Source organism: Manis javanica, chromosome 5 (assembly GCF_040802235.1).
Source record: "Manis javanica isolate MJ-LG chromosome 5, MJ_LKY, whole genome shotgun sequence".
Taxonomy (NCBI): domain Eukaryota; kingdom Metazoa; phylum Chordata; class Mammalia; order Pholidota; family Manidae; genus Manis; species Manis javanica.
The window spans coordinates 169,561,673-169,575,474 of record NC_133160.1 but is presented as its reverse complement, the minus strand read 5'-3'; the positions used below and the strand labels follow the sequence as shown (position 1 = coordinate 169,575,474).

Genomic DNA, 13,802 nt, shown 5'->3' with positions numbered 1-13,802 from the left:
GACGTTTAATGGGAACAGAATTTCATTTTGGGAATATATAAAGATTTCTGGGGAGGGATGGTGGTGATGTTTGCATAATATGAATGTACTTAATGCCACTGTATTATAGACTTAAAAATGGTCAAGACATGTCCTAGCCATGGCAATCAGATAACACAAAGAAATAAAAGGCATCCAGATTGGCAATGAAGAAATTAAACTGTCCCTGTTTGCAGATGACATGATATTGTACATAAAAAACCCTAAAGACTCCACTCCAAAACTACTAGATCTAATATCTGAATTCAGCAAAGTTGCAGGATACAAAATTAATACACAAAAATTTATTGCATTTCTATACACTAACAATGAACTAGCAGAAAGAGAAATCAGGAAAACAATTCCATTCACAATTGCATCAAAAAGAATAAAATGCCTGGAATAAACCTAACCAAGGAAGTGAAAGACCTATACCCTGAAAACTACAAGACACTCATGAGAAAAATTAAAGAAGATACCAATAAATGGAAACACATCCCGTGCTCATGGATAGGACAATTAATATTGTCAAAATGGCCATCCTGCCTAAAGCAATCTACAGATTCAATGCAATCCCTATCAAAATACCAACAGCATTCTTCAATGAACTAGAGAAAATAGTTCTAAATTTCATATGGAACCACAAAAGACCCGAACAGCCAAAGCAATCCTGAGAAGGAAGAATAAAGCAGGGGGAATTATGCTCCCTGACTTCAAGCTCTACTACAAAGCCACAGCAATCAAGACAATTTGGTACTTGCACAAGAACAGATCCACAGACCATTGGAATAGAATAGAGAGCCCAGATATAAATCCAAGCATATATGGTGAATTAATATACAATAAAGGAGCCATGGATATACAATGGGGAAATGACAGCCTCTTCAACAACTGGTGTTGGCAAAACTGGACAGTTACATATAAGAGAATGAAACTGGATTATTGTCTAACCCCAAACACAAAAGTAAATTCAAAATGGATCAAAGACCTGAATGTAATTCATGACACCATAAAACTCTTAGAAAAAAATATAGGCAAAACTCTCTTGAATATAAACATGAGCAACTTTTTCCTGAACACATCTCCTCAGGCAAGGGAAACAAAATAAAAAATGAACAAATGGGACTACATCAAGCTAAAAAGCTTCTGTACAGCAAAGGATACCATCAGCAGAAAAAAAAGGCATCCTACACTATGGGAGAATATATTTGTAAATGACATATCCAACAGGGGGTTAACATCCAAAATATATGAAGAACTCACACACCTCAACACCCAAAAAGCAAATAACCCAATTAAAAAATGGGTGAAGGATTTGAACAGACACTTCTCCAAAGAAGAAATTCAGATGGCCAACAGGCACATGAAAAGATGCTTCACATAGCTAATTATCAAGGAAATGCAAATTAAAACCACAATGAGATATTACCTCACACCAGTAAGGATGGCCACCATCCGAAAGACAAACAACAACAAATGATGGCGAGGTTGTGGAGAAAGGGGAACCCTCCTACACTGCTGGTGGGAATGTAAATTAGTTCAACCATTGTGGAAAGCAATATGGAGGTTCCTCAAAATGCTCAAAATAGACCTACCATTTGACCCAGGAATTCCACTTCTAGGAATTTATCCTAAGGATGCAGCACTCCAGTTTGAAAAAGACAGATGCACCCCTATGTTTATTGCAGCACTATTTACAATAGCCAAGAAATGGAAGCAACCTTAGTGTCCATCAGTAGATGAATGGATAAAGAAGAGGTGGTACATATACACAATGGAATATTATTCAGCCATAAGAAGAAAACAAATCCTACCATTTGCAACAACATGGATGGAGCTGGAGGATATTATGCTCAGTGAAATAAGCCAGGCAGAAAAAGACAAGTACCAAATGATTTCACTCATCTGTGGAGTATAAGAACAAAAGAAAAACTGAAGGAACAAAACAGCAGCAGAATCACAGAACCCAAGAATGGACTAACAGTTACCAAAGGGAAAGGGATTGGGGAGGATGGGAGGGTAGGGAGGGATAAGGGCAGGGAAGAAGAAAGGCGGTATTATGATTAGCATGTATAATGTTGGGGGTGGGGGAAAGGGGAGGGCTTTGCAACACAGAGAAGACAAGTAGTGATTCTACAGCGTCTTGCTATGCTGATGGACAGTGACTGTAATGGGGTTTGTGGGGGGGGACTTGGGGTAGGGGAGAGCCTAGTAAACATAATGTTCTTCAAAAAAATAAAAATAAATTAATTTAAAAAAAATGGGCAAAGGGTTTGAACAGACACTTCTCCAAAGAAGAAATTCAGATGGCCAATAGGCACATGAAAAGATGCTTCACATCGCTAATTATCAAGGAAATGCAAATTAAAACCACAATGAGATATCACCTCACACCCGTTAGGATGGCCAACATAGAAAAGACTAGGAACAACAAGTGATGGCGAGGATATGGAGAAAGGGGAACCCTCCTACACTGCTGGTGGGAATGTAAATTAGTTCAACCATTGTGGAAAGCAGTACAGAGGTTCCTCTAAAAACTAAAGTAAGAATTATCACTTGACCCAGGAATTCCACTCCTAGGAATTTACCCTAAGAATGCAGCAGCGCAGTTTCAAAAAGAAATATGCACCCCTATGTTTATCACAGCACTATTTACAATAGCCAAGAAATGGAAGCAACCTAAGTGTCCATTAGTAGATGAATGGATAAAGAAGATGTGGTACATATACACAATGTAATATTATTCAGCCATAAGAAGAAAACAAATTCTACCATTTGCAACAACATGGATGGAGCTAGAGGGTATTATGCTCAGTTAAATAAGCCAGATGGAGAAAGACAAATACCAAATGATTTCCTTCATTTGTGGAGTATAACAACGAAGCAAAACTGAAGGAACAAAATAGCAGCCGACTCACAGACTCCAAGAAGGGACTAGTGGTTGCCAAACTGGAGGGGTGGGGAGGGTGGGAGAAGGGGATTGTGGGGTATCATGATCGGTGCACATGGTGTGTGTGGGGTCACGGGGAAGACAGTGTAGCTCAGAGAAGACAAATAGGGACTCTGTGGCATCTTATTACATTGATGGACAGTGACTGCAATGGGGTATGGGGGAGACTCAATAATAAGGGTGAATGTAATAACCACATTGTTTTTCTTGTGAAACCTTCATAAAAGTGTATATCAATGGTACCTCAATAAAAAAATCATTAAGACATTGAATTTTATATTATGTGTATTTTACCATAATAAAAATAATTGGAAAAAAGTAAAGGAATGGAGAAATACATAACCATGCTATTATCAATCAAAAGAAAGCTGGAATAGCTATATTAATTTTAGACAAAGCAGACCAGAAGAAGGAAAGTTAACAGGGTTACAGAGGGGCAGTGCCTAATGATAAAGGGGTCATTCCTCCAAGAAGACACAACCATCACCACTCTGTAGACGCCTAACATCACAGCGTCAAACTACATGCAGCAAAAACTGCTAGAACTGCAAGAAGCAATAGGTAAGTTCACTAGCTGGAAAGTTTAGTGCTCTCCTTTCTAATTGATTCGAATGTTATCTAATTGATAGATCCAGCGGGCAGAATATCAGTAAGAAAATCGTTGAGCCAACGGCACTTCATATGATGCACCTCCATAGACTACCTCATCCAGCGGCAGAATGCACACTCTTCTCAAGTCACATGGACATGCACCAGAGCAAGTCATATTCTGGGCCATAAAACACATCTTTAGATATTTAAAAGAATAAAAAAATATATATTGTCATACCATAGTGGAATTAAACTAGAACAGATTAAACAACACACTTCTAAATGATTCATGGGTCAAAGAAGAAGTCTCAGGAGAAATTTATAAAGATTTTGAACTAAATGAAAATGAAAAAAACAACTTATCAAAATTTGTGAGATGCAGTGAAAACAGTACCTGGAGGGAAATTTATAGCATTTCCTTTCTCTTCAAGAAGAGACATCCACTAATCTCAGGAAACTAGAAAAATATGAGTTTAAACCTAGAACTAGCAGAAAAAAGAAACGATAAATAAATAGTAAATATTAAGAGCAATTCTATGCCCTAAAATTTGTTAACTTAGATAACATAGCTTAGATGAAATGAAATTTTCAATGCCTTGAGAGACACAAACTATCAACATTCACACAAGGAGAATTAGAATAATCTGAACAGATCTATAGGTATTAAAGACATTAGATCAATAATTAATAAACTTACAAAAAGAAAGCACCAGTCCCTGATGGATTCACTGGTGAATCATACCAAACATTTAGGGAAGAAATTCTGCCAATTCACTGCAATCTCTTGTATAAAATAGAGACAGAGGAAATACTTTTTAATACATTCTATGAGAACAGTGTTATCCTAATACCACAACCAGATTAAGACATTATAAGAAATAAAAACAGACCAAAATCTCCCATGAACATAGATGCAAAACTTCTTAACAAAATATAATAAAACCAATCCAATGTATATATATATAAATATTATACTCCATGATCAAGTGGAATTTATCCCAGGTATGCAAGACTGGGTCAACATTTGAAAATCAGTTATTATAATCCAGTACATTAACAGGCTGAAGAAAAAAATAATACGATCATATCATTGATGGAGAAAAAGTATGTGACAAAGTCCAACACTCATTTAGAATTAAAAGTCTAAGCAAAGTAGAAATAGAGAGGAATTTCCTCAACTAGATAAAAATTCTACAGAAATCCTACAGCAAATGTCATACTTAATGGTGAGAAACTGGATATTTACCCCTAATACTGGGAACAAGGCAAGAATGTCTGCTCTCCACTGCTCATATTCAACATTGTAGTAGAAGTCATAGCAAGTGCAATAAGACAAGAAAAGGAAACACAATGTATATAGATCAGGAAGGAAGGAATAAAACTATCTTTGTGTGCAGATGACATTATCATCTATGTAACCAAGAAATCAATTTTAAAAAACCTGATGGAACTAATAAGTGATTGTCTTAAGGTCACAGGATACAAGGTTAACATACAAAAGTCAGTTGCTTTCCTTTATACCAGCAATGAACAATCAGAGCTTGAAGGTAAGAATGCATTACCACTTACCTTAGCATAAAAACTTAAATACCTCAGTATAAATTAACAAAATATGTACAGGATCTATATGAAAAAACTATAAAACTGAAGAAATCAAAGATCTGAATAAATGGAGAAATATTCCCTATTCAGGAATTAGAAAACCCGCTATTGTAAAGATCTCAATTATATGTACAACTTGATGTATAGATTTAGTGCCATCCAAATTAAAATATCAGTAAGCTATTTTGTGGATATGGACAAACTTATTTTAAAGTTTATATGAAAAGGCAAAAGAAACACCTCAAAGCAGATCAAGGAGAATGTTAAAAAAAATGTCAGAGGACTTCTAGACTAAAGCCCTGGTGACCAAGGCAGTGTGGTGTTGGTGAGAAAAATAGACACATAGCTCGATGGAACAGGACACAGACACACATAAATATAGTCAACCACAGTTTGATCAAGGAACAAAGGCAATTCAATGGGAAAATAGTAGTTTTTTTCACTAGATGCTGTTGGAATAATTTGACATCCATATACAATAGAAAGACCTAACACCTGTCACAAAAATTATTTCACAGAGCTATGTGTAAAATGTAAAACTGGGAAACTTCTAGCAGATGACACAGGAGAAAATCTAGGTGACCTTGAGTTTTGTGTTGAGCTTTAAGGTACAGTGCCCAGCTACAGTCCATGAAGGAAAATTGATAAGTTGGACTTTATTCAATTTAAAACTTCTATTTTCCAAATGCACTGTTTTACAGAATGAAAAACAAGCTACACCCTGGAGAAAATATTTGCAAAACACACAACTGATAAGGGATTTATATTCAAAATTCATAAAATACTCTTAGAACTAAACAATAAGAAAACAGACAATCTAATTGAAAAATGGGCAGGAGATCTGAACAGACTACCTCACCGAACAATAAAATATGTAGATGGCAAGCAAGTGTGTGAAAAGATGTTTAACATCATTTGTCTTGTAAACTGAAACAAGAGATGCACCTATCAGAATGACTAAAATGCAAATACGTGGCAATACCGAAAACAGATGGATGTAGGGCAAAGGAGATTGTCATTTGTTGTTTATGGGAATGCAAAATGGCACAGCCACTTTAGTCAGTTCTTCATGTAAATATAATCATAACATATTATCCAGCAATCCTACTGCTTGACATTTTTTCAAGTGAATCGACAACTTATGTCCACACAAAAAGTTGCACACAAATGTTTAAGGCAATTTTATCATAATTGTCCCAAACTGAAGGTAATCAACTGTCCTTCAGTAGGTAAATGGATAAATAAACTCTGATATAAACAGACAATGGAATATTATTTAGCACTAAAAAAGAAATGAGCTATCAAGCCATGAAAAGCCCTGGATAGCCTTCAATGCCTAACTCTAAGGGAAAGAGGCCATACACTGTGATTCCAAGTGCATGACACCTGGAAAAGCAGGACTGTGGAGACAGTGAACAGGTCAGGGGTCCTCAGGGGTTTGGTGGTGCAGGATGGGAGTGATAGAAGGTGGAGCAAGGGATTTTTAAGGCATGATGGTGGACACATGTCATGATGTCAAGAGGTATAGAAATTTACAGCATAAAGAATGAACCATAATGTATGCAAATAAAGTAATCATTTAGTAGGTTGGGGGATTCCAAGAACACACAGACCATGAGAAGATAATCTAACTCTACTGATATGCACGAAACCCTATCACAAACTCACTGACCAAGCATTTCTGGGGATGAGTCTGTGGGACCAGAGGTCAGAGAAGCTGCACTGCTCTCTGGTGGGTGAGATCCCTCCCTGGGGAGGCAGGTCAGCAGCTCTGACGCTGCTGCACACATATGCTGGGACTGAAAGATTAAGTAAGCAGACATGGGGTGATAGGAGCCAGGGGTCCCACTGTTGGGGAGGAAATTTGCATCCCAGTGAGGGGCTGGGCCGGAATGATGGGTGCATGATGGACTGACTGGAGGTGGAGACATGAGCAAGATCTCATGTTCAACACAGGGTAGATGCAGGTGTAGAAATATTTACAGATGTGAGTATGCACAGGCTAGTATGCACACATTTCTCCTTGCCCTGCTGACCGAGAGGCCTAGAAACTATGACGGATGCCCCAGTAGCAAGGAGCACCCTAGCACCCAGACCTTTGTTCCTAAGACCATTCTCCTGGAGAAGGAACCAGGGCTCCTTGAGGGGTGGCTGGTTCTGGACCAAACAGAACACGCCAAGTGAGCCTGCAGCACCCTGCAGTGCCAGGAAGAGAAGACATGCACACAGTCCAAGAGCCAAAGCCCACCCGCCTGCCGATGAGAACAATCCAGGCTGATCGGGCATGTCAAAGGGCGGGTCTCCAGGGCTCCCAGTGGCCACAGGCTGGGCTCTCCCTGGGTCACAGCCTAAAGTGCAGACACACGAGTCCAGGCTGATAGAAATCAGCGACCACATAGACTGACAAATGGGTGGGAGGAGACCAAGCTCCGTGTGAACCCCAGTCCTGCAGTGAGGGGTTCACAGCACCCTCCTCCCACAAGGCCTCTCCACACGCAGGTGGGGGCCTGCCACCCTCCTGGGGCAGCCCTGCTGGGGATGAGTGGGTCCTCCGGCCTCAGCCCTGGCCATGCCTTCCCTCCGCGTGGGGCACCCTCTTGCTTCTCCCCTGGGGTCCTCCCACAGCCCTTCTGCCTGGCTCACACCACCAGCACAGGAGGGCTGGCCCTCCCCTCCCAGCCCTGGGCTGTGGCCTCAGTCGCCCAAGGCCCTGGCTGCTGGCGAGCGTCCTTCCTGGATGGCTGATCACAGCCGCCCGTCAGTGGGGCTGGCCTGGGGCAGCCCCTGGCCTGCCTGACCAGGCCACCCTCATGCAGCCCAGGGCTCAGGAAGGGGCCCCCAAGCTCAGGCCCTCTCTCTGGATGCCAGATAAGCACAGGACCCTTTGTCACTTTCAGCAGCTTTACAGAGGGTGACCAGATGCAGACAGCATTGCTGACAGAACAGAAAGTGGGGATGGTGTGAGGTGACTAGGTCACCCTCAGTATTCTTTGAGGCTCACCCCAAAGGCCGTGTCTTGCACAGTTTCCCTAGCCCCAGGCCCAGAGTGATGGCAGCTGCCCTTCTGCGCACCCTCTCAGTGCCCTCGCCACTCACGCAGGGCTCCTGGGCCTGGGCACTCGAGGCAGAGGCTTCTCATCCCCAGGTGCCCCACCAGCTCTGCGCACGTTCCCACAGCAACCACTCCCGTGCTCCCGTCAGGTTCTCACACCGCCCCCCTGGCAGATTCCAGGCCTGGAAGCCCTACCAGGGGCCGGCCTTTGAGCAGTGGGACCCTTTGGCCCACTGTCCATTTTGTAACTGACTCCAGCTCCTTCCAAAGGGGGTTGGGGGTGGGGGACAGAGGTGCTCACAACCACGTGACCACCAGGAGGGGCAGAGAGTGACAGGCCCAGGCTCCACCCCCAGGGGGACTGGCCCGTGCGGCAGGACGGCTCCTTGCTGCCTCCCTGCCTGCAGGTCTGCTCACTCATGGCGTCACACCCCAGACCATGAAGGCCGCGGACCTCCTCCCTGGAGCCGCCAGCCCTGGGCCACCACCCATCTTTGTCCAGAGAGACCAGGGCAGGGGGTGCTGGACGCACCCAGCTGGAGATGAGTTCCACCCTGCGCTCTCAGAGGGCTGCGTGGCCGTACCTGGCCTCGGCGCGTCTCACAGTTGTGGAGGTAGCTTAAGTGGTAGATCTTCAGGTTTAATGTGCCAAAATTCAGGTACTTCAAGAAAACCTGCAACAGGAGTTGTGACGTCAGGAGTTAAAATCCTTTCAGAAGTGTGCCCAGGTCGCACTTTTGGGAAAGGTGTCCAGCAGCGGGAGGAAGGCCCCCCAGCAGGACAGATCACAACATGTGCGGGCCTGCGACTTGCACACACAGACACATGTGCGTGAAGGTACACAGGGGAAGCAGAGAAGAAACAGACATGGAGACGAGCTTGCAGAGCTGAGCCGAGGAAAGATACACGGACAACAGCAGACATGCCCCCCACAGGGCCTGGGAGGACGGAGGGACAGAGGTGGCCCGCATGCACACAGGGGCACGCCAGGGGCTCCCCGGCACTCACATCTTCATCTTCACTTGTGAAATATGGGCCGTCGAGCTTGTTCACAGCCATGATCACAGCCACAACGTCCTTGCCGTTCATAACCGGAGTGGCCAGGATATTCCTTGTTTCGTAGGCAGTCAGCTCATCGGCAAAGGCGCTGAAGTGGGGGCACTGAGGGCAAGGGGGAAGGAGGCCTTGAGCCCTGACACCCCACCCTGTTGGCCCTGAGCTCTACAAAGGCCACCACCCAGACCAGTGCTGGCACCAGGTGGCCCTGCCCCAGGCATCTGGAGCCAGGCAGCCAGTGGCCTGCCTCAGGGCTCCAGCCTGGCTCAGTTCCCCTCACCCACTTAGGAGCTGGCAACCCCTGCTCTCAACCCGCAGTCTCTGCTGCGTTCTCACAGGCTCCTCCCTGCCCAGCAGCCCCCCAGGTGGTGGACAACTTGGGTTGTCCCACAACTGCCACTACCTGGGCCCCTAGTCCAGGATACTGGACTTCAGCTGCCCTTCGACCAGTGTCCGTATGCTCCTCCCCAAAAGGTGAGTGTTGGCTGAAGGACGGGTGACCCCCAGCTGGAGCCCAGGGATCCCCTGTGCCTCAGGACCAGCCACAAGCCCTGAGGGTCCTCTGAGCTGTGGGCGGCACTGCATTCCTCGTCCCCATGCCCTGCCCCTGCCTCCCGCACAGCCTCTGCTCTGCTGTCTCCCGAGGAGCTTTCACCTGGAGCCTCGGAGGCTCTGACAGCCTTAGGCGCTGGGGTGGGAGCAGCCTCAGGCCTGCTGCACCCGGCATCCCCTTCCCACGCACCCTGCCTCTGTGCCCCTGTTTCTGGGATTTGCACCCACCACTCACAAGGGAGACCCTTGTGTCGCTCTGGCACCCCACTGGGTCTCCAAGCCCGGTGGCTCCTCCAAGGTGCCCACATGGTCTCTCACCCTAGGCCTGGGTCTCCGCCTGTCTTCTGGCCCATCTGTGCTCCATGTGGCTGCCAGCCTTGGGCCCTCTCCCTGGTCTGAGGCCCCTTGGACCCCAGAACTCCCCTGCACAGCCATGCCCTGATGCCAGCTCTGCTCCCTCCAACCCCACAAAGGGCTGCTATGATTCCTGGGCAATGCAGGACCCTTACGATGAGGTGTTTCAGGGCCCACAGTTCTTTGAGTGGGGAGGGCAGAGACCACCAAAGAGCCAGGACCCGGGTCTGTGCTGCCCAGCAAATCGTGGCTGTGGCTGAGCCACATCCCCTCCCTGCCTGCCAGGGCCTTCTGCCTGGTGGCCTGGGTGGGTGCCCTCTGAGCTTTGGGGGCCTCAGTGGGGCAGCGTCGTGGTCGTGCCCATCTCCACGTGCAAGGATTCTCTGCCCTGCAGGCCCTCGCTGCTCGGTCCTCCAGGAGGAATGAGCTCTGTCTGCCTTGACGTCCCCTCTGCAAAGCGAGGCGTGAGCCTGGGAGCCTGGCTCCTGGCAATGTTAGGGCTTCCTGGGGACTTGACGGGGACTCGCCTCTTGTCTGGTTCTGACTCTGGTCTCTGTCCCACTGTGTCTGAGATGAACAAGGCCTGGGGCCGCCCTGAGGCTGGGGGCTGGTGCCATGTCCCTGGCCCACCGAGGAGGCGTCCAGCGGTGCTGGGCAACGGGGGAGACACCGGAGGAGGCCATCCTGAGGGCGGCCGGAAGGGAGAAGCCCAGGCCAGGGAGGGACCGCCCTGCGGGGGGCCCAGGACAGCCGTGCAGACCCTCAGCAAGGCACAGGTCGAGTCAGGTGACAGCGAGGCGTGGGGAGGGGCCAGGAAGGGACAGGGCGGGGGAGGTGCGCGGTGCAGCCCGCAACTGCCGGGCTTCTTCTCTTCCCGGTAATTCACGCTCCTGGTGTTCCGGTTCACGGGCGACCCACTTCTTAAAAAGGAAGCAAAGACGAAGCTAATCCCAGAGATTTACTGTATTCAGGCCGGGGGACTGAGGCTTGTTTGGGGCAGGTGCGTTTAAGAGGATTGCGGCCTTGCAGCTTCCTCCCCAGGGGCCAGGGCCCCCAGGGGTCTGCACACGGGGGCCTGTGTCTCCAGGATGGGGGGCCGTGGTTGTGCCGGGGGCGGCCCGCCCAGATTCCTGCATGGGAAGCAGAAGGGGCTCCGGCCTCAGGCAGGCTGCTGGCCGTCACCCCCTCCTGCAACGGGCTGTGGCTCCTTTTCTTGGGAGCCCCTCGTTTGGGCATCGCTGTGGGAGACCCCACCCTCACACACGTTCACCAGGCACCTCAAACTCAGTGCCTCCCAGGCCGACCTCACCTTCCCCAAAACCCGTGTCCTGTTCTCCACTGGTCTTTGGGGGGCGGGGGGGACGCTCCTGTGCGGGCCCCACGCCCAGCAGGGCCGCTGCGCTCCCGGCCCCTTCTCTCCTCCTGAATCTCGGCTCCACACACTGCCTGCCCTGCCGCCCTGCCCCGCCAGCCCCCGCTCCCTGAACACCCTAGCTTGCCCACCCCGGCCAGCATCATGGTCTCCAATGGGGTTGCAAGGTTGACGCTCAGCTCCATTGGCTCCTCCATTTGGGCCTTTGACCTCTTCCTGTCTGTCCTCCATTCAGGGACCCATAGGTCCTGCCCAGGCCACCCTCCCAGGCACCTCAGGGCTCTCTCCTGTGCACCCTGGCCGGCCCTGGGCCTCCTTCCTGAAGGCTGGGTGTCCTCACAGACCCTGGGGATGGCCTGCCCCATGGCGCCCGTGGGGTCCTCACCCACCTCGGTCACATCCCGGACATTGGCCATTTTCTTGGTCTGAGCCACGTGGCCCACAACCCCAATGTCCAGGGGGAAGACGATCTCATGGTCGGGAGGCACCAGGCAGTCCTCCAGGACAGTGCCGGGCTGCACGCTGAAGAGGCGTGTGGCCAGCTCAGCCACGCCGTTGCGCTGGCGGTACATGAAGAGGCTGCAGCGGTCAGCACGCACGATGGTGCAGAGGCGCCGCAGTATCTTGAAGACCACCCGCTCCATGTTCACGCTCTCCTGCATGTCCTGCACCAGCTCAAACAGCGCCATGCTCTCCTCCACCTGGCACAGCTCGCGGAAGCTGGTGCAGTCCACAGGGGGCCTCTCCTCACAGGCGCTGGCCACATTCTCGGGGCTCAGCTTCTTCCCAAAGTACCAGTCTGCAAAGCTGGGGTTCTCTTCCAGGAACTTGTGCACCTGCCCCTCGCTGAGGCTCATGGTGTCCCCCTGCCTGTCTTGAGAAGGAAGCTGTGTGTCTGCAGGCACACCCGGCTCCCAGAAAACACTGTCATCAGCAAAGCCTTTCTTAGTGACGATTACCAAGTCCTGGAAGGATGCCAGGTGACTCACCCATGCCTGCCCTCCCTTGCCTTAGATCCTGGACTTCCCAATGCTGGAGAAGTGCACCGCCTGGAATGGGGCAGCTGGGTAACAGCTGGGGGGCTCCTGCCCATGGCAGGGGTCCTGGGCGGCTGGGGGCAGGCACTTGGCTTCCAGTGGGTCAGGCCTTCACACCCAGCCCCCTGGAGGTGGTAATCCCACAAACGCCATGACCCTTTCTGCTTTGGGGGCTGCCCAAAGATTTGGAATGGTTTAACATTAGCCCCAGATCTTCTGGTACCCGGACCAGGGCTCAGGTGTGCCGGGGAAGAGATGCAACCCAGCCCTGGGCAGGGAGGGGGTATCCCCTAGTGTGTTGGAGGTCACTGGGTACAGCTTCTTGGCCCCATCCCCATGGAGGGAAGTGGGGAGACATGAGCAAGGTGGCCCAGCCCCCAGCATAGAAGTGGGACCAGAGGTGGGGCTTGCACAAGGGCACAGATGCATTTCTGCTAAGAGCTTGTGCCCTCAGAGGTTCCTCGGTGGACCTCCGCCTGGCATCTCTCTCCTTGGCCTAGTTCCTACCTACCAGGCACACTGCTCAGCAGAGGCTGGCTGGGCTCCTGGCTGCACCTTCTGAAGCCACAGCCAGGCTGCGGTGCTGGTGGCCCTGCCAGAGGTGGGGGCAGAACTTAGTCAGAAGGACCGGGGGCCCCTCCGAGCCAAGGACCGGGAACCGCAGGCCCAGGGGACACCCTAGGTCTCTGTGTCTCCTCCCTGCCCCCATGTTGCCTGTGTCTATGTTGTCACTTTACTTTTACCCAGGACATGGGCAAAAATGTGTGCGCACCTGTGCATGAGCATGCATGTGTGTGCACACATGAAGTGAACTGCCTCTGTGCTCAGGCGAGTTTCTCAGCACAAGTCTGGTGTTCAGGGCCCTTCTGCATGGCTCTGGGGAGGCACCCTGACGCAGTGCTGGCCACAACAGGCCCAGCTGGCTGGGCGCAGGCATCTGCCCCCAGTGAGGTCTCCCACTTTTCCTAAAAATAGTGAGTTCTGAAGGGGGGCCAGGGAGAATGGGATGCGCGTGGGGTGGGGGGTAGGATTTGGGGCCAGTGCTGCGGGTCATGCTGCTCTGAATTCAGCCCAGACAGCTTCCAGAGCATTGTCTCCAGATGCCCAGCTGAGTCCGAATGAGGCCTTGTGCTATGGGGCTGCGGATGAGGCAGCCATCTGGCCTGGAGGCCTAGGGGAGGGGCCCGTGGGGAATACTCCTCAAGCTCACTCCACTGG

At 49.5% G+C, this 13,802-nt stretch overlaps 1 protein-coding gene across 6 annotated transcripts in view; it reads right to left on the bottom strand.

Annotated features, from left to right (window-relative positions):
• The window catches only part of PDE6B (phosphodiesterase 6B), a 33,338-nt gene extending 20,930 nt beyond the window's left edge, over positions 1-12,408 (bottom strand). For all 6 annotated transcript variants that reach the window (XR_012131847.1, XR_005053868.2, XM_073237882.1 and 3 more), the window contains exons 1-3: positions 11,937-12,408; positions 9,222-9,374; positions 8,798-8,887 (exon numbers count right to left, since the gene is read on the bottom strand). Coding sequence is in view for 4 of the 6 variants with exons in the window: in XM_073237882.1 (XP_073093983.1) it covers positions 8,798-8,887; positions 9,222-9,374; positions 11,937-12,404 (711 nt within the window). In the remaining 2 variants the exon portion in view is untranslated. The remainder of the gene's footprint in view (positions 1-8,797; positions 8,888-9,221; positions 9,375-11,936) is intronic.
• Between the last annotated feature and the right edge of the window lie 1,394 nt (positions 12,409-13,802).